This window comes from Corylus avellana, chromosome 2 (genome assembly GCF_965113065.1).
Source record: "Corylus avellana chromosome 2, dhCorAvel1.hap1.2, whole genome shotgun sequence".
In the NCBI taxonomy this organism is placed as follows: Eukaryota; Viridiplantae; Streptophyta; class Magnoliopsida; order Fagales; family Betulaceae; genus Corylus; species Corylus avellana.
Genome location: NC_142491.1, coordinates 7117544 through 7139083, shown reverse-complemented (window position 1 = coordinate 7139083; position 21540 = coordinate 7117544). Strand labels below are relative to the sequence as shown.

Below are 21540 nucleotides of genomic sequence, written 5' to 3'. Positions count from 1 at the left end.
CAAATTCCTAAATCATGTGAAACATGTACTAACAAGATTATAGAGATTATCAAATTCAAGATAAAGATATGCAATGACTTTTGGCAATTCATACGAGCATGATTTAATGAGAATGTATGGGTCATGATCCATCGTGTGGGGATGATATACTTTGTTGATTATGATTGACGCGTCATTTAATAATTAAAAAAAAAAATTGGAAAAACTTCACAAAGTATATGACCCTCATATATTGAGCCTATCATGTAACAAATGTGTTTCCCCATGTGCAAACAATCAGTCTCGTTCCATTTCCAAAAATGGAATACCCCACCATACTTTCCTCTAGACTGTCAGATTATTTGGTCAAGAGTTCCGATATAACAAACCTACATACAAACATAAGTCCCAAGATTTAAATGATCAATCTAATAGTTCCCACTTAAAGTGCCTTGACTCCAAAATAAGAGGAAAAATAAAATTAATAAATTAGAAATGTACAAACAAGTAATTAAAATAATAATCAATTGAACACATAGAGCATACCAAGAGAAAATGAGCGAGATTGGTGATATAAGCAACACATTCCTGTAAAACCTTTGTTAAAAGTTATAAAAATGATATAATTATGACAGAATTAAAGAATAAAAAAATATTTTATGATATAAAACCTCAGTACCCAAGAAGCTCTCTATAATTAATTTTTTGAAAAAAAAAATATATATTTTTTTTAAATAAAAAGATTAAAAAATTATATTTTTTCAAAAATAAAAAATAAAAAATAAAATTGGGGGGCCGTAGTCACCCCCATCTGGCCGGTTTGGGGGTGACAGGCCACCCCCACGGCCAGATGGGGCCACCCCAAGGAACCAAAGGGGTGACCAAAAATGGAGATGGGATCGGTCCGATCGCTTCATGCTCCAAAGACGACAAGAAGATCTACCATGAATGGTTCAACTTCGCCAATTCAGTGAATGGTTTAAGATGTTGACAATCTGAAATGGCTACAAGCATGGAAGGACTCTTGAACAAGAGAAATTATGTCAAAACCAAAATACTTGATCTAATAGGCTCTAAGAGGTAAAAAATTCCATGAACTACCAGTCCTTTCTATAAAATACAAAGAAGAACCACATGTGAGGATCCAACCAGCTCCACCAACATAAGGGCAATATGCATATGTTTTAAGTATATCTTTTCTTTTTTTTCTTTTTAACTTTTATTGATAAGGACATTTTAAGTTTTCTTAAAATGTCATTGAAGTGGACATATAAATCATTTGAATTGGGGAAGATTAATAGCTGCGAGAATTAGGTCATACCGTCATCAATGCATTTGCTATAACAATAAATATTGATATAATTAATGTACATGAAAGCATTCATGCTTCTAGGTAAGAGAAGGATCGATGCACCACAAAATATCCAAAGAATGCCTCCAGCAGAATAGTAGGCCTTCAGGCGTTGGCCAGTCCATGCAATCTCCTGCAAAGTGTAAGTTAGGTATCAATAAAGCAAAGAAAACGTACAAATCACATAAATAGTTTCAACCAAAGAACTGAGTTTTGTAAGATTACCTGTAAAATCACAGATACGATAAAGCTGCAAATGTAGATTATGGATGGAACCTGCTCCCATCATTTTGACAAAAGAATCAGCCTTGCACTCCTTTTTTCAAAATGAAATAAGATAGAAAGAAATTAGGATTTGACAAGGTTTGTCCATGTACCAGAGCTTTAGCTGATTGGGCCATTCGTAGATCATTAATAACATAAAATGCAAGATACGCCTGAGCACAAGAAGCAATCTTTATATCAGTACTCTCAATCAAACACTATCAATATATGGGTGGTAGCCTGCAGGCTGCAGGGGCGGTTTCCAAGCCTTCTACAATTCTCTTTACTAAACATATATCAACTTGATTTAAAACTTGGACATTCAAATGGCTGCAACTTCATTTTGACAAACGAATTTCCAAATATTCATGTGATTCGGCTTAATATTACCAGTAATTTTCCCTCACCCCACCCCTCTTAATTTAGTCAAAAAAAAAAAAAAAAAAAAATCAGCAAATTTGGGGGTTATAAAATGACATTCAAAATATGTTAAAAAATATATTGATTAAATTTATCAAGTTTTATTAAGTTTTTTTTTAAAAAAAAAGAAAAAAAGAAAAAATAATAATAATTGGTATTTTAACGTATGATCAGGATAGAAATATTAAATTAATTTGAACTCTAACTTCACTTTATACCTTGCCATTTAACTTCAATCTTTCAAGTCTTAGGTTACTTTTTGAATTACTGATAATTTAGCTTGTAATTAGAATAGAAATCTTAAATTTGTGCTCTAACTTCACTTAATACCCTCTCATTAATTAAATTCAATCTTTTAAGTCACAGGTTACTTATTGAAGGGAAGTTAAAGCCAAAACGAGAGGGGAGACCAAACTAAAAATCTAATTTTGGGAGGCCTTTTTTTAAAAAATTTTTTTATTCAAATGAGAGAAAAGCGGAAAGAACAAACAAAAGGCAAGTTATAAAGGTGGCTTTTTGCCGCTCTTAATCCTAAAAGAAGAAAGGAATGGGGAATTGTCGGGAATGCGTCCAAACACTGAGTGAAAAATGGCTCATTTAGCAGCCTAGGGTGCCAAAAATTGTCAAATCCAGAGACTTTAGAAGCGGTTTAAAAAGGAAAAGAAAAGAACTACTGTCGGCAGTCAACAATGATTGGAGCACACGGCCAGTCCGAGAAGAGGTGACCTTTGTTAAGAACTAAAATGGTGAGAATGAAATCACCTTCAAGCAAGACGGAAGAGCAGCTATGGAACAAAGCCAGTCAAATTGCAAAGAGGGAAACAGAAGCTTCACCACAGGAGGCATTCAAAGGCGGTGACCTAATTAGAGCATGGCTGGCACAATCTACCATTCATGGTTACTAAGAACAGACGAGGCCACACTGAAGCGAGAATGCACTGCAACATCAAAATTAACTTGGAAAGACCCAATAGGAAGGGGAACCCAGGAAGCCGGCAGGGAGGGCCAGGTTGAATTGCAAGCTTTTTTTTCAACAAATTTAATTTGGGGGTTAGGGCCCATGGCTGATGATGATGGCTTTCCTTGGTCCATCCATACATGAAGAGGGAAGTGTTAGAAAACAAGCACAGCCATCACACCCCATACCATCAACCCCATTCCATAATTGTCTGCCAATGCCCTATCTCATCTTTCTGATAAATGTTGGAGCACTTTCACTTCTATATTTTTAGATGCATCCTTTCTAATGTGCTGTTAAAAATTATCATTAAATCTAAAATTTTATAATAATTAATTCAAAATCTAATAGTAATTTTAGTATCACATTTGGGAGTGTGGGAGTGGGAGTGGGAGTGTGTAATATTTTTCCATCATTTAATCAATTCACTAGAATCCTCTGCATTTCATTTGAAACTGATAGTATCTATTTAATTATTAGGAATTATAGTTTGTGCATTGAACAATGTATATATGTCATATTATTTAAAAAATTTAAAAGACATGTCAACATTGACTTCACGTATATTGTTAGATACACAAACTTTAAATGTTAGCTAAGAATGGATACTATTAATTTCATTTAAAATAGAAAATATTTTTGTCCTTGATTCTAAGACCCTTGTTTTCTTCTCCATGAAGATCGATCATGTTATAGAATGCAAAGGGCAAAGTTGGTAATTGAAATATTGTTAGAAACCACACTTTTATCTCATCGCTATTCCATTTTGCTAACATAATAGTGTCAATTAATCTTTGGATTGGACTTGTTAAAACGTCGAGACTTTATTAGCAGTACCATTACATCACACTACCAGTAATGTGAGGGAATTCGCTAGGTCTCATGAAAATAAATATAAGTAAATGCATATATTCAGTTCTCTTAGTTGACGATATACACTGACAGTTAACAACAAAATTGAACTGGTCATGCTATAATAAATATGGTCCATGTCTTGACTTATCTTTAGTCAATTAAGGACAAAGTTTTTTAAAATGCATATCTAAATCTTATCTTTTTTTTTTTTTTTTTTTGTCTCCAAGAGATAGCTCAATCGGCTGAAACCACGTCTATTGAGGTAGATGTCACAAGTTCGAATCCCCATCCCCTTCTTGTGCGGACATGTCAAAAAAAAAAAAATCATATCTTTTTTTCTTTTTTCTTTTTTTCTAAATCACATCTTTTTTAAGAACAAGTATTTCTTACTCTAAAAGAATATTTCTTACTCGATCTAAAAATGGTCAAAACGTATTATTGAAAAAAAAAAAAAAAAAAAAAAAAAAAAAAAAAAAAAAAACTTAAAATTGAAACTTTTTTTGAAAAACTTTTTTTTTGAATTTAAAAGCTCTACTTCCTAACACAATTCTAAACATGTTCTAAGATTCTGAAGCATACCGTGCACGGTGGTCCGTGACTTGGGAAATAATAGTCACTACTTGACATAAGGCCAACGACTCCTAAATCTATAGCCACAGCTGTAATACATCTTGGCAAATTATTGTGTGTTGCTCGCATAATGTTTGATTAATTGGTTGTGTGATTTTTATCTTCTACATATATGTTGGTGCATGTTTTATTCTCAAGTGGGCTGGACCACATGTACAACGACATAACTGAAAGTCTACACAATACAATGACTGAAATTTCCTCCAAATTCTGTTGATATGTTAATCAACTTTTCTGTTCCAATCAACGGAGGGAGGCTAACTCCTAAAAGAAAAGAAAGTGCAAACATAGATGCTAAGAAAATGTTCAAGTCTTTGATTCTGTTCATTCTCTTCTTCTTCCCATTTTGCACGTCCATTGACACCTTGAAACCAACCAATCCATTGGCCAATGTGGACAAAAGAAAATTAAAGGGGTCAGATATGGTCGATGTTTTGACTAATTATCTTTAGTGAATTAAGGACAAAATCTTAATGCATATCTAAAGAACAAATGTCACATTTTTAGTTAATATTTTTATTAAAAAAAATTTATGAGAATTACATGTTTTAAATAAATATCAATTTAATGAATTGAATTGTAAGAATTTTTTTTTAACCCAATTTAAAGAAAAACTTTGCGTTGGTACTACTCATAAAGTTTTGGAGATGAACAAAATTTTGGTTCTAGTTGTGCAAGGAACACGCGACAAGTAGACCAATATGTTCCAAGTTGTAATCATCCTTGGAAACAAAAGCAAGAACGATTTAAGAACATACCGATGAAGTGTTAGGACACATGTAAAGGCTGTGGCATTATTTGCCATTTGGATTGGGATCCATGCATGGGTTTTTTCTACTATAATAAATGAAACCGACCACTTTGTCATGTAAATATATATATTTCTACTATATAGGTAGATGCATTTAATAAATGTTCTACTCAACAGAAATTATAGGTAGATGCATTTAATAAATGTTCTACTCAACAGAAATTATAGGTAGATGCATTTAATAAATGTTCTACTTAACCGAAATTATAGTTAGATGCATTTAATAACTATTCTACTCAACCGATGGGCCTCATAAGAGACTTCGTCAAGGGGTTCACGATGAAACATAGTACATATATAGATATATATGAATCAGAATATCATACACTTGCATCCATCACTCCACATGATCATGTATTTTGCAAAGCGGTTTCTCTTTCTGCAAACGTTGCTTCATTTCCTCCTCTGGTTTGGCACATCATCACTAGATGCCATAACTAGCGGCCAAAACATTAGAGATGGTGGTGATCACGAGCCAAAACTTCATGAGGTTCTAGTCTCTACCGGAAAAACCTTTGCGTTTGGTTTCTTTACTCCCGGTGAGTCTACCCACCGTTATGTTGGGATTTGGTATTACAGCGCTCCAGGAAATACGGTGGTGTGGGTTGCAAACAGAGACAATCCTATTCAAGACAAGACTGGAGTTCTCTCAATTGATGTTCATGGAAACCTCGTACTCCACGACAACAGTCGGAGCACCACACCCATCTGGTCCACAAATCATGTTTCCAAACCAAGCCGCAACAACAATACTCTCGCTCAGCTCGAGGATTCTGGAAATCTTGTCTTGAAGAGTGAGAATGGAACAGGGGAGGTACTATTACTATGGCAGAGCTTTGACTATCCAACACACATCCAGCTTCCAAATATGAAAATTGGGATTGACCGAAAGACGGGCCTGAACCGGTTCCTAACATCTTGGAAGTCCAAAGATGACCCGGGAACCGGGAATTGGTCGTACAAGATCCACACCAATGGCTCCCCTCAGTTGTTCTTGTACAACGGCGACATTCCGCGGTGGCGCTCCGGTCACTGGACTGGCGTTGGATGGAGCGGCGTACCCACCTTAGCAGGTAATCAACTCTTCAAATTTAGTTTGGTAGACAACCAGAACGAGACTACCACGACCTGGAGTTTCAATGCGCGCTATCAAGTAGTCCTAGCAACGTCAGTCTTAAACGAGTCCGGGTCGATCCAGCGGTATGTCTTTGTGCAGGGAGAGAATAAATGGACTATTCTAGGCTCAGTACCTTATGCGGATGCCCATGGGTGTGACACATACCGCGAGTGCGGTGCGTTTGGCAACTGTGATTTCAATGCAGCTAATGATTCCAAGTGTTTGTGTCTGCCGGGGTTCCTGAGAAATGCGTCAGGGGGGTGCTCAAGGAAGCGCGGAGAGGCATTCCTTTGCCGAAGCGACGAAGGTTTCAAGAAGGTGGTCGGCGTGAAGGTTCCGGATACTTCAGTGGCAAGAGTAAACAAGAGTGTAAGTTTTGAAGCGTGTGAAGAATTGTGCTTGCAGAATTGTACTTGCTTGGCTTATGCCAGCGTGGATGTGAAAGAGGAAGGCGGGTGCATTACGTGGCATGGTGATTTGGTAGATACACGTGTGTTTAAGGAAGGGGGCCAAGACTTGTACGTGCGTGTTGATGCGCTGGAGTTAGGTACTGAGCAATAATTTTCCTACCATTTTTTTTTATATAGTAATACATATAAAATTAATTCTTAGATTAGTAATTATAGAATTAAATAAAAAAATAAAAAAAAAAATAAAAAACAAAAAAAAAAACAAAACAAAACAAAACAAAAGTAATGCATGATTATTTGTATGTAACGTGTGTCTATTGTTGCATGACAGGGAAAGTAAAGAAATCAAAGGGGTTCTTTGCAAATAAGAGGAGGCTAGCAATTGTGGTGGTGGCCATACTTTTTACTTCATTTCTTCTTCTCCTCTTTGCAAGCTGGTTGATAAAGAGGAAGAGAAAAGGTTAGCAGATTTTTATACTGATTTTACTTTTTATTTTATTTTTAATTTTTATTTATGAGAATGAATATCTTCCTTATCCTTCTCTTATAGGCTGTGGTGGCCACATTTATAGATAATTTTTAAAATCATTACATAAATATCACAAATTTAATGATAATTTTAAAAATCATCTTGTTTTACTATCATATATATATATATATATATATATATATATATAATTGCTGAAAATTTGTTACAACGAGGATTTGTAACTATGTGCTTGCATGATTGGACAGGGAGTAGAAGACAAGTCGCATTGTTTGATGATGGTACAAATGGCTCAAAATCCTTTCTTCGGGATTCTGCGAAGCTTGATGAAACTAGAAGGATACCAGATGTCCAATTTTTCGATCTGAGCACCATAATTGCTGCCACATACAATTTCTCCCCATCTAAAAGGCTTGGACAAGGTGGTTTTGGCCCGGTCTATAAGGTTAGTTTCTTGCACACATTAATTCTAAATATTTACCAATATTACTATTCCTATTTCACTACATGTTGAAAAATGTTAGAGAGCCTATCTCGGCCCTTCTTTTATCTTTTTCATACCTTTTTTTAAAAAAAAAAATTAATAATTAGATTTGGAAGATATACGAGATATTTTATGGATACACATAGAACTACGAAGGAATCGAGGCTTACACACTGACTTGGCAAGAGCTATGAAGTTTTAAAAAATTCATGCTCATATTTGACTAAGAAATAATAAAATTTATTTTTTCGACCATCTTCATATAGTGAATGGATGAATCTACCATTGAATTTGTGTAAGACCTATATAAATTCAAAAATCTAATGATTTGTGAATTTATCCCCATTATAATTGCAGGGTCAACTAGCCAATGGACAAGAAATAGCGGTGAAATCACTCTCAAGAAGTTCAAAGCAGGGCACTGAAGAATTTAAGAATGAAGTTAAGCTCATAGCAAAACTCCAACATAGGAATCTTGTCAAGCTTTTTGGTTGTTGCATTCACAAAGAAGAGAAGATGTTAATCTATGAATACATGCCAAACAAAAGCCTTGACTTTTTCATCTTCGGTATGCATTCTCTTCAATCACCACTCATTTTCAACTATATAAAATGTGAGAGTAAAATTTTATATTTTTTTGGCATGTAAGTACTATTTTCACTATGTATTATTGATGGACGCTTAATTTCATGTTTTGGGTCAGATGAAATAAGAAGGAAATTGTTAGATTGGAGAAAGCGATTTGACATTATTTCTGGAATTGCTCGAGGAGTCTTATATCTTCACCAAGATTCAAGGCTAAAAATCATCCACAGAGACCTAAAAGCAAGTAATGTTCTACTGGATGCGGCAATGAATCCAAAAATTTCAGATTTTGGGTTGGCTAGAATGTTTGGTGATGAACAAGATGAAGCAAATACAAGAAAAGTTGTTGGCACATAGTATGTCTCTCTCTCTCTCTCTCTCTCTCTCTCACACACACACACACATGGACCTACAATACTACTAAAAGCAAAAGTTAAACAACCATAATTTTTTTTTTTTTTTTTTTTTTTTTTTTGGTGCAATTGCAGTGGATACATGTCTCCAGAGTATGCAATGGAAGGGTTATATTCTATAAAATCAGATGTCTTCAGCTATGGCGTCTTGATACTAGAGATAATCAGTGGCAAGAGAAACAATTATTATCACATCGGAAGTCCCTCCCTAAATTTGATTGGATATGTAAGCAAAAGCCTACATTTGATTGAACTTCACCCCAAGTGGCAATTACTCTAAAGATAAAAACTCTTAAATTTATTGCAGGTATGGGACCTATGGATGGATGGAAAAGCCATGGATGTAATCGATCCATCATTGGGTCAGGAATATCCTACTCATGAAGTTCTAAGATGCATTCAAGTTGGGCTCTTATGTGTGCAAGAACAAGCCACAGATCGGCCAACCATGCTTGAAATTGTCTTCATGCTTGGAAATGAAGCAACTGCTCCATCTCCTAACAAGCCAGCATTTATCAACAAAGCCATAAATTCTGGTCTGGATTCCTCAGGCTCTAAAGGACCACCTGCTTCCTTAAATGAGCTGACCATCACCATGCCTGAAGGTCGTTAAACTTGTGTACAACTATTTGATCTCTACATTTGTAAAAGTTGGTCTGTAAAACTATGAATGTTAAGTAACATGATGCTTCTGAGTTTTATCCTTAAGGTCAACCTTATTTCTTTTGTTGGTTTAATGACGGACATTGGCCGTCGATAACGAGTCAACAATTCAGTTTCCATAAAAGCTTAGAATTTATTTTCAGACACCATGAGTTTTATATTTAGTAAATGTAGAAACAATAAAAATGATTCACACTCATTAATACCATCGATCCCATGTACTTAAATAGTTTTATCCCTTGTACAAAAGGGGGATACAAATGCATCGTCATGAAAAGATATGGCGGATATTTTTTCAGGAAGAAAATTAAAGGATATGGAAATTGGGTGGTGATGTAGACCGGGAGCTATTGAACCCATAATTTTAAAAATCTCTTCAAATTTTAAAAATAAATCCTCTAAATTTTTATTTTTACCCCTTAAAAAGTTTTTGCGTTAGTTTTGCCCACCTAATTATTGATATTCGGGTTTCACCCCTAAATGTAGACCAGATTGCCCACAGCTTTATACACGGCATGGCCTCCCAATAAGAATAGTGTGACCTCCCTATCGGTGTTATTTATCAGTTTTATCAATAAGAAACATTTTTGAGAGATTTTTTCACTTATTCCCCATAATTCTTAAAAAAAAATAATAATAATAATAAAAAAAAAAAAATTTAGGATTTATAGAAAAGTATGTTATTTGCACGTTTTTGTTTTCATCACAACACATTTCACCGAATGGGATTTTTATTTATTTATTTTTTTTGGTTAATGTAAATTAGTCCAAATTTAACTGCAACATTAAATCACCATTAAGTCCAAAGAAAAACTAATACTTTTAGCATTAGCAACTAGTGATGGGTAATACCATTGACTTTCTAAAAGGCGACCAACTGCCTTCTAGGCCCACGGGCCATCGGGCCCCTTTAACCTTCAGCCCACAAGCCTTGATCCGTGGGGAAGATTGAGTGACCTCTAAAGTCCACACTAGCCGATGGCCCTTAAGAAAACCATAAGTTAATGGCCCCACGATTTGAGCATCGAATTGGGCTATCAGCGCATGGCTCTGGTTTTGGCCGATCTACCTACATGGCGGGTTAACATTAATGGTTGATTTGTGAAGAGAAAATTTTATTGATTTAAGCATCGAAATGTCTCTATTGATCTCTCTAGCGAGTCACCCCTTGTTTTAACTGAGACGAAGTTTTCTTTCAAACTGGTGGAGGAATTTCCTTCAACCTATTCTATAAAAATGACATGTGTTTTTTGAAAATGTAAAAAACACATGTTTTTTTAATAGTAGGGACAAAGTTGAAATAAATTTTATTAAAAACTCATGTGCATCTCACATGTTATTAAAAAAAATGACACATGTCATTTTTATAAATTAGGTTGAAAGAATGTCTTCCAACCCAGTTTAAAAGAAAACTATATACTTTTAACTGTCACATCAAAAAAATATGCACTTGAGAGTGTGTAACATTTCTCATTTTGGTTCAGCGGCCTTGAAAGACGACACTACTTCTGGTTAGCCCAAAGATCGAGGAAGGAATACCACATGGCTAGAACTACTGAACTACCAGTGTAAACACAACTGCCGAGACCTGTTGTTGGACTTCCACTGAATAAAAATAGTGTTCAGAAATATCAAAGTATCCAAAAATTTTCAAATTTCCTACTTCTATAGAAAGACACTAGCGAGAGGGTTTGCATTCAACCTTTGGTCAAGAGTGCACATTTATCCAGTCAAGTAGTTGCTGGTATCACTTTTTCTTTCTTTCTTTCTTTCTTTTTTTTTTTTTTTTTTTCAAAACAAAAACATTAATAAATAACTCAAAATACAAAACACTCAAAATTATTTTTACCTTTATATCATATCAAAATACCTTTTCAAAAGAAAACACCCTCCGAAAAGCATTAACAAGCACGCTAAATGGAGTTTGATGGTAAAGCTCCATAATAAAACAGTCACACTGGTCATGGCTCCACATTTCATACTCAGTTTCCAAAAATTCCACTTACTGGCATAAATAATAACATTATTATTGATAGCAAACAAGATACATGTAGCTCATCAGCAATAACATTTCTAGATCATACAGTGACTTAATATGATGAACAATGCCATACTGATACATGATACACCTGAATTCTGCAACTACAGCACAAGAAAATTTTAGAAAAGAAAATTGTAATGATCACCAAGTACCACCAGTACTGGATTTGGAGGGTCAATTTCACAGTGAGATTTTTTTTTTCTTCTTCTTCTTTTTCTTCTTTTTTCTTTTTTTTTTTTTTTTTTTTTTTCCAGGATGGAACTTTTACCAATCAGCTTTGGAGAAGAAAGTTTTCACTCTCTTGGGCGGGCAAGCCAGAGGGAACTAAGAGCACGTAGCCTAGAGAAATAGTCATTTATCGCAAGGAGAGCACGAGCAGACTGGCGGGTTGTCAATATCCGGTGCATTTGTTGCAGCGTCTGTTGCCGGAGATTGTCAGCCTGATCATAATAACCCACCCCCAAAAAAAAAAATTACTTGAAAAGGTTATACCAAGAAATAAAATGAAAGAAACAGAAGTGGAGAACAACTCCTAGGATGTCTATTCTCTTTTTAGTGCTAACCTCCTAATAATGACAATGAATCCCATTTTTATAAATATATTAGAGAACTCAACACATATTTTCCCATGAATAACCATAAATTACGAATTTACATACTTCAAAAACGTCTTAACTGTTCTAACTTCTAACATTTCCGCATTAGCAATTTTTTGGTGAAGAATTTATAACAAGATTATGGTTTCTAGTCCATGACAGTCGAAACTGTAGTACAAAAAGGAACTTGCAAAATTAGATCACAACAGAATTGTGTGAGTTAATGCAGTAGGTAAGAAGGGGGGAGGAAAACAGAAAGGACTAGAAAATACCTGGCGAATGAACCCCTCAAGGGTCCCTAGCTTACCCATGGCCATGGCCATTTGACCCATGTAGTTTGCTACATTCCCAGATGAACCTGAGGAACCAAGATTTCCACTAGACAATGTCTCAGCCAGGGATTGTTGCAATGCTTCCATCCCTTGAGATAATGCATCTTCTGCCTGTTGGGAGGACTGCTGCAAGTTGGTAATCCCCATCAGTTGCTGCTCTGTAAGAGGCTCCAATTGATTTACAAGAAGCTGCAACCAAAACCAGTCATTTCACTTAAATTAAGGGCTGGAAAACTAAGCAATGGTGGGGGAGACCAAGCACAAAACATCCATGACTTCAGATATAGGAACCAATTAATACAATCGCAACATGGAAGCTATTGAGAAATACAATCATGAACAGACAAACAAAAATACAATTATCTACATACAAGCGCAAATATAATTATCAACTTCTGGACTTTGCTGATGAAATATCCATATAATTATCAATTTATGTCAAAACCAACCAACAAGAATGTAAGAGAGTATAGAATGGTACAACTTAGTCGGAGAATTGATGAAGGCAAATGAAAGAAGAGGCAATTATGCACAGAACCAGTAATGCAAACTGTTCATTGAAATTATAACTTGACCTCTCCAAATTTCGGTTAAAAAATATTGGTGCTTATAGAAATTATAATCCAAACTAAGTAGCAGAGTCCAAGGGCAAGATATATGCAAATACAAATGAACAGGTAACTATGCAGACTTTAGAAGTCCACATTAACTCACAAGAGAATACCCTATTTATGGACTAGTCAGTTACTTTGGATTCAGTCCAGAATATCAAAAAATAGGGGTAAAAAAAAAAAAAAAAAAAAAGGAGAAGAAAAAATGAGGTTAGTTGGATTAAAATATGAAAAATAAGACAACAAACAAGAAATAATTCGAGTTATTCGGACTAATTTCTCTCCATATTAAGGGGCCCCAAGAGAAAACACAAAATATCACCTACAAAACCGAGTTAGGATTCAGTAAAATATAAGTTAAAATGAACAAATCTCCCGGAAAAGTTTAAAACAAAGCAGTAATCTGTCTAAATCCTACGCTGAACCGGAAGAAATACAGAACTACTTGGTTGTACTACATAAAACTTGCACTTAAATTACAATAAATTGAGAGGACTATAAATAACTATATAACAAGGCTTTTACCATTCCTTTTTCAGGGTAAGATTACTATTACAGGCGTTTTATAACTTCTCCAAATTCCAGTAAATCTTCTAGAACCAACCCTAATCCATGGAGACCATCAAAACATCGAAATGATCTCACCTTCAGGAGCTCAGACGAACGGAAACCACCAAGCCACAAGAAACACCTCTCAGCAGGTGTTTTCCACATGCCAGACAACAAATGGAAAACATCAGCCTTGGCTGCAATACCCTTCAACCTAAAAATCTCATCATAATGTGCCAAGATATTATCAACAATGATACGTAGCTCTGCATCACTTGCATGGGAATTGACTGCTGATCTGAGTTCATTAATTTGTCGATTTTGCTCTTCCATCCACCTTGCGTATTCTACATCAAATGCCATGGCTCCTGCAAAAGGACGCAGCTAAAGAGATAATCTACCTCATGTAATGAAAGTTAACTAATAGAAAGAGGATCAAATTGAAAGACAAATAAACTACATCATAGTCTCTACCTGCCCACATGCACATGGAATGTATTTGCATTTACAATGCCTATTTGGACAATGTAAAATGTGGCATTGTTTAATAATAAAAAGTGAACGATCTGCCAAAAATGAACTTTTTATTGGCTAATACAGATCAATGAACTCAATGGAGGGGAGCTAAATGAAACTATGCAAAAACTCAAAAAAGTTGAGGTGGGCCACTCCCCCCTGTCGCAACCCCTTTTCCATTCCACCCCATTCTTCCCTATCCTTCCACCCAACCTCTCTATGCTTATGACCCCAAGAATTTCCAACGTCATCATGATGCACCCTTACACTCTATTCAGTTGCAGTAACACAACCAGCATCATCACCAAGACTACATTGACCATCACTGCCACTATTGAAACTCCAACAATTGCCTAAGCAACTCTACCTCTCCATTGCACATGCACATCAAAACGTGACACACTAGAAGCTAACAAATAAAATAAAAAATAAAACCAATCTTGCATATGTGTGTGTATGGATGAGAGCTTGAACACATGTTAGAGGGAAAGAGAGAGAGAAACTGCAAATGTAGTAAGTTGACACTAAAAAAAACAGAGTATAGTGGAGAATTTAAGTATAAACTTTTCTTGATTAAGAAAATTGAAGTTGCAAACTTCAATGAAAGTCTGCACCAAATTACTCTCATACAGCTCATAATTGTTCTATTAAAGCATTAGCACTGGGGCATTCATGCATTCACAAAAAACATTAATTAAAAATATTTGTCCAGAGTATGAAAGAAAAGTCATTGACTTACTGTCATTCCAAATTTTAGTATTATTACACAAGATAGCTAAGACCCTGAATTTGTTATCCAAATAACTTGTCAGAACAACACAACACAATGCAAAACTCATCCTGCAACCATCAGGAACCTGTCCAACTTAGTTCCAACAACAAATTTTAAAATTGAATGATGCTGAAGGAGATGGAATAATCAAGTTGAAGAAAGGAATACCATTTCCACTCATTGAATGGGCTTGGTCTCCTGAGCTTGATATGAAGATTCCCTACAGGAGAGAAAAACAAAGCATAAGTTTCTTTTCTTTTCCTTTTTCCTTTCTGGTTGGTAAGACAAACCTAAGACCTACCACAATCCAAAACCTACCCCTTTACCGGCTAAGCCAGAGGCCAGGGTCCAAATTTTTTTGAAAAGAAATGAACCAATATACAAGCTATGCACACTGAACAAGGAGATTAATTACCAAAAAGGAATAAACAACTAGGCAATATAATGATGAAAAACATAAACAAAACCAACCTGCTGTCTTGCCCGCTGCAGCTCCTGCTCTAGTTGGGTCAGCTTCAAACGACTACTCTCGAGCTGTTGGACATATGCCTACACCAGGATGGATGCAAATCAATAAAGGGAACTCATAGAAACAAGGGATGCATGCAACAATAGCGCTCCACGGCCAAACAATACAGAACATGCTCTGTACAATAGCGCTCCACGGCCAAACAATACAATACAGAACATGCTTTGTTTTTCTTTTTGGGCAATAGAGGTCCCAAATCATCAAAAGCTTGCAAGGATGTGGCACAACAACATTACTACGGACTCACATGTAACAACTGTACTTACTAAAAGCCTAGAGAGGTACTTACAAAGATTGATTACATATAATTTCTATTTTTGCAGCTTGCCTTTCAACTGTCATAGGTCAACCAATGGTTTCTATATTAGCTGTTCTTCCTTTAAGAAAGGTTTTTGCCACCAAAGTAAATTACATTTTTTTTTATATATAAGTAATGTCAAATTATATAAAAAGCGTAAAGCGCCTCTAAGAACACAAAAAGTATACAAAAGGAACACCAGCACAGAAAAAACAAAAAGAAGACCCAACCAAGCAACAACAAAGCACCCACAAACTAACACCCACACAATAGCCCTAGGCTTCATCAAAACACAAACAGAACCCTCTTGCCTTTACCCCAACTAGAGCAGTCACCCTTAGCATCAAATTACGTGTAACCTATATGTTCCATGGTGCTCAAATGAAACTATTCCATTACTGAGAATGTTTTTGTCATATGGCCTATGAAGACTAAATGGCCAAGTTCTTTTTTACATCTCCTCTCTATTTTGTCATTGCCCAACAGACTTCCACTACCTTCCATAACCTCAAACATTCTAAACCATTCTGCATCACAATTGTATATTGCAAAAAGAGAATCAGACAACCATAATTAGTACATTTGCTCTAAAACACGTTATGAGGAATGCCATCTTTCACTTTCTTCATTCTGAGTAGGCTTGGGTGCTAACTTTTCTAGCACCATGATGAAGTTTCTAAATGAAGAGGAGATTTATCATCATGAACTTGAGAAAAGTAGGATTCCCCAAATTGCAGTAAGTTTTGCTACAAAAAGATTTTGGGATCGCATAATATAAGTGTGTGCATGTGTGTGCGCACATGCGCATGCATGCGTGCACGTGTGTGAGATAGAGAGAAAGAAATGCAAAAATTTAACACTTATGTCCTACCGCAGAATTTCACCAATTCATGGTACTCTTTTTTAACTTCCAAATGCAGCTAGGAAACTAATTGACATTTACTTTTATTTGCCTTACATGAGTTGCTATTTTGAGCCCAATTCCATTTGAAATCCTATATTCTATAAAAGACTACATTATAATTCTTTTTTCTTTTTTTTGATAAGTAAGACTACATTATAATTCTCACATCGTACCAGTCATAATGATTTCCATAGATGATTTTGAAACCCGAAACCACACATAAAAAAAAATAAAAATAAAACTATCACTAAAATTCCTTAAATCAATCAACCTATATACTATCATCCAAACCAGCATATAAACAAAAAAAATTTTTTGATAAGTAGCATATAAACAAAAAATCGAATCTATAAACAAACAAACCTTGCCTAGAAGACAACAAGCTCTTGAATATTGTTAGGCTAAATTAGGCTACCTCAACTTATTTATAGCATAAAACTGTTCTAGTGCCAATGTAAAGAAAGTAGCCAGAATTCCAGAAATAAACAGAACTCCAACTAAAAATATTAGAAACAGTAGTATCTCTTATGAAAAAGAAAATTCACAAAAATGTAAATGATCCTGGTCTCAATAAAACTTAGAACTAATGAAATTACTTGCTGGCAATTGACTGCCAAAAAAGTAGTACCTGTGTTTTTTCAGTTGTATTCACTACTAAAACGAAAATATAAGTGAAAAAAAAGGATGGCTAACTGTAGAAAGAACTACAGAACAAAACACTCAAGATATTAAGTCCATACTTTTTTTCTCAATCGGCTTTTTCTTGCAGCCTCCCGATTTTGAGCAAGCCTGCGGAGAGTCTGCAATCAAGCAAAAGATCATGAATCCCTTCTCAAATCAGCACATATATAATCCATGTAAACAATTGAAAATACACATAACCTTCTGATCTGATTTATCCTTTGATCTGTCGCTGGAATCAGAAGCCCCAATAATAGCGAGAGATTGACCACTATCAAACTGCACAAAGTCAGAGCCTAAATGTCAGAATTATATCTAGATTGATTAATATCAGCTGATATTCCAATTGAGTACAAAAGAAGAATGCTTCTGCACATGAAACAAGAGAACGACTAAGAATCTAAACTGCAAACCATAGACTTGTGCAACATCACTTTTTATATTCAGTACTATCTAATTAGAACTCTAGATATGCAGAATGTACAAGATAACATTTATCATAACTAAAAGGAAGAAAATAACATATTGGAAGAGGAGGTGAGAGAAACATCACCCTCTGATTCTTTTCATCTGTATCCACATCTGTTGAGATATCAGTCCTAGGACTGGCATCAGCCATGTTGGACTCTTCCCAGTTCTCTATATTACCACTTGATATAGAAACCAGATTGGATGGTTGACCCTTTTCCAATGGTAATCTCTGACGATCCACTCGGAAAGAAGATGGATTTATATCACGTGAAGTTGGTGACTGTTTTGGCCACAATAAAAACACAAATAGAAGCAATTAAAAGATGTAAGGCTATTAGAAGTCACCTAAACCTCCAAATAAAGAAGTTTACTACTATAAAGAACTCACCTTATCGGAAGTGCCAATATGGAGGGGATCGGAAGCAACTGCTTGAGTACTTACTTTAGTAGAACTAAACACAGTATCTGCGCGCACGTCATAAAAACTTCCTCCTCAGAAAAGTGAGAGAGAGAGAGAGAGGGACATTATTTTTAACTGGAATAATGTCAGGTACTACTAGTATTATCCTCAAGTTTCTTCTTCTTAATTAACATTAACATACTAATTGAAAGGACTTAGGTCCATCATTCCATGCTACATATAAAAGCTAGTAAGGTCGTCTTTTAGATACAATATCTTCAGTTATCTTTTTTTTATTTTTTTTTGTTATTTTAAAGGTACATAGTTTGCAATGAATCAAGTATTCCTGCAGTTCAGTTGAACTTTTCTTACTTAATTTCTATGTGTCAAATGAGTTTTTTGTCTCATTGAGACAACATATGTCTCTCTCTATTCTTTCATTGGAAGTTCCATTCAAGAAAAAGAAACAATCACCAGTATAGAGAGATTTTCCTTATTTTCTCCTGTATAAAAAAAGTTGTTCTAAATATACTTTGTTGTCGCGGATTACTTAAATAGACACAATCTTCATGGATATTGTTTTTATTCTTGATTTTCTTTGCACTATATATCATTCTAAAAGAGATCCACGTGAGTTTTTATTACATGTTTTTCAAAATTACATACTACGATGTTACTTTGGTATACTTTCTTCCAATATATGTTAATGGATTGCTCAGAATATATACAATAGATTAATTAAAAAAAAAAAAATTATGTGAAAAGTCAAGAAGCAAAGAGCCACTAAGATCGCCAGATGCAGAACAGTTCTTCTTATCCTACAGATAAAATAATAAAACCAACTAAACGTGCTTTCTCTTAATTAAATCAACTTGGGCTCAACTACTGAATACTTACTTCCACTCAGGTCAACAGCATTCTCTAAGCGAAATCCAACTGATTGCTCAAATGTCCCGAAATCAGAAATGCGAAAAGAATGGATTGTATTTCCCTCCGTGCAACTGAAAACCATATTCCAATTTATAGCCAACTGACTTGTTACACTCAAGAATGCTAAACTAACGTCATATTGGGATGCTATACTCATCAAAAGCACTCCAGAATTACAACATTAGAAAATTCGTGCAAAATGTGAATTACAACATTAGCATATTTAAGTTAAGAACTTAGGAAACTTGTGCAAAATGTGAGAAGCAGTATTGGAAATGCTTTGAATTAATTAACTTGAGAAGAATGAGAATAATGGGAAACATATTGCTCGTGACTTTTATAAATATTAAATTTTTGACATTGCTATTTGTGATGAATGTGTTTCTAATTCCTTTCTTAAAGTTTCTCTAACAACTCTGAAACATTTTCAGGTGTTTAACTAATTGTGCTCTGTCAGAATCAAAGGTTGTTTGCCACCACTAACCAAAACTCCTAATATTATTAACCTACCTGAATTCAACAAGCTAGTAGAAAGTAAATACATATTTTGGTAAATATAAATATGTTAAAAGAAAACACCAAGGGGTTAAGAAGCCAAGTACGCAAGTAGCATACAGGAGAGAAACACCATGGAAAAACAAGAAGGAATTTATAGAATTTATAAAACCCCCACTGAAAGAAAAGTACTTCATCTATGTTATGAAGCATTATATTTGCACCTTCAGTTTCTTTTCACCTCAAGAATAGTGTCAGCAATAGCAAATTAGATAGAATTCTGGTTCAATCATTTTTCATATCCTAACCCCGTTAAAACATATATTTACAGCAAACATGTAACTCGTGTCATTGACCAATAACCAAACATGAAAATTTCCATATAAATGATTCTGCTTATTTTTCATTTTACAGAAGTGTAAATAAAGCTCCCAAATTCTCACACACAAAAATAAAATAATAAATAATCGAGTTTGTCTTTAACAGAACTATGTTAAGTTGTTAAGAATGCATGGAAATGAGAAATAGAAGATACTCATAAAACATACTAGGAAACAGAGAGCTCCAGTGCAGTGAGAATTTTTAAGGACGAAAACAGGGAAAAAGATTACTCCATAAAAAATTCAGATTATAGATCATAGGGTGGAGAGAGAGGAAATATACAGTGCATTGGAACTAGGTAATTGAGAATCGAAGCTCGGCATCACGCTGGCTGCTCCCGTCTCATCTTCTGCACCAGCCCGAACTATTCTACTCTCCATAAATCAGCATCTTCGTCAACTCTTTAGTCCCCCTCAGACAAAGAATAAACCCCAAAACCCTTCCCCTGAAGCAATCTACAAAAACTGAAAACACAAAGAACAAATTTAAAACCCACCAAACACAATCCAAATAGCTAAACCCAACACAAGAACACAGAAAACCAGTAATTACAGAAACACTTGGAAGATTAAAAACACTTGCATAGGTCAGTAGTCACCCACAAGTACCAAACCGGCAACATACAGAATCCCGAAACAGAAGCCCTTGAGAATTAAATCACCATTTGGAGCCTCAAAAACACCCACGTTTAAACCCAAACCAACAATACCCAGAAATCAAACTTCACCCAAAAAAAAAAAATTAAAAAAAAAAATAAAAAAACGAAACAGAAAATCCCTAATTACAGTAGCAGTTGGAAGTCAAATGCACATGCTGAGGTGAGAAAAGCACAAACTTTGGCACCAACCCAACAATACTCGGAGGCCCAAGTTACGAAAATTCACGAGAATATCCAACTAAAGAAGCTCTTTCAAGTCAAACTCTCCTATTCTGACAAGTCACAGACTAATCTGGCCACAACCCAACAATACCCAGACGCCCAAATCAACTAAAAAGACCCCCTTAATTCCAAGCTTAAGAAGATCAAAATCACCTACTCTAAGTTGCACAGTAAATTTAGCATGGAAATCATGATTTACTCGAATAACGGCAAAGTTTGAACCAAACCCACCTGGGATTTTGATGATGATGATGATGGTGGTAGTCTGTGTATCATTGGACTAAGTGAGAAAGTGAACAAGAGGGAGGGATTGGATAATTCCAATCTCTAGACGTCCTCTTCTGCGGAAATCTTCCACTTGCCGAGGACTAATCGTTTTTTATTTGCTTTTTCTAATGTTTAGTGCTTTGACATGAATTTTTTTTTCTGTTTTTTTTTTTTTTTTAAACAAAAAAATATTTCACAAAGTTTTCTTCGCTGTTACTGTGTCAGAGATCCCTGACACAGTAAGAATACGACCAATCTAGGCTTGAGGCAATAAGGCTTGGTATCAGTCGGGGTGTTTTGCTCGTCTGCGGTTAGTTTCAGAACCAGGTTGTGACGTTGCCCCCCTACCGTTTTGCCACGTCAGTATGAGATAATCAATCTGCTTCATTTGATTCGATCTCATGGAGGGACCTTGCCCGTATTCAATTTTTGCACCTACGGCTACAATCCCATGATATAA

The 21540-nt window shown here is 35.2% G+C and overlaps 2 protein-coding genes across 3 annotated transcripts; one reads left to right on the top strand and one right to left on the bottom strand.

The window, feature by feature from the left end:
• The first annotated feature begins 5601 nt into the window (after nucleotides 1–5601).
• LOC132186923 (G-type lectin S-receptor-like serine/threonine-protein kinase RKS1) lies at nucleotides 5602–9515 on the top strand. The gene is made up of 7 exons (XM_059601045.2): nucleotides 5602–6932; nucleotides 7127–7255; nucleotides 7531–7727; nucleotides 8124–8334; nucleotides 8470–8707; nucleotides 8840–8990; nucleotides 9072–9515. Exons 1-7 carry the CDS (start codon nucleotides 5615–5617, stop codon nucleotides 9375–9377), a joined length of 2550 nt encoding a protein of 849 aa, XP_059457028.2. The 5' UTR covers nucleotides 5602–5614; the 3' UTR covers nucleotides 9378–9515.
• A 1913-nt stretch (nucleotides 9516–11428) lies between these two features.
• On the bottom strand, nucleotides 11429–21217 carry LOC132177164 (transcription factor TGA2.2). Of its 2 annotated transcripts, none has more exons than XM_059589404.2 (12): nucleotides 21045–21217; nucleotides 20216–20397; nucleotides 19025–19128; nucleotides 18116–18192; nucleotides 17810–18007; nucleotides 17458–17535; nucleotides 17316–17375; nucleotides 15316–15393; nucleotides 15013–15064; nucleotides 13653–13924; nucleotides 12337–12585; nucleotides 11429–11908 (listed from the first exon to the last, which is right to left on the bottom strand). In XM_059589404.2, exons 2-12 carry the CDS (start codon nucleotides 20311–20313, stop codon nucleotides 11762–11764), a joined length of 1413 nt encoding a protein of 470 aa, XP_059445387.1. In that variant the 5' UTR covers nucleotides 20314–20397; nucleotides 21045–21217; the 3' UTR covers nucleotides 11429–11761. The 2 variants fall into 2 exon arrangements, with proteins under 2 accessions (XP_059445387.1, XP_088369495.1); XM_088513369.1 differs by lacking the exon at nucleotides 21045–21217 and adding an exon at nucleotides 20516–20536.
• Between the last annotated feature and the right edge of the window lie 323 nt (nucleotides 21218–21540).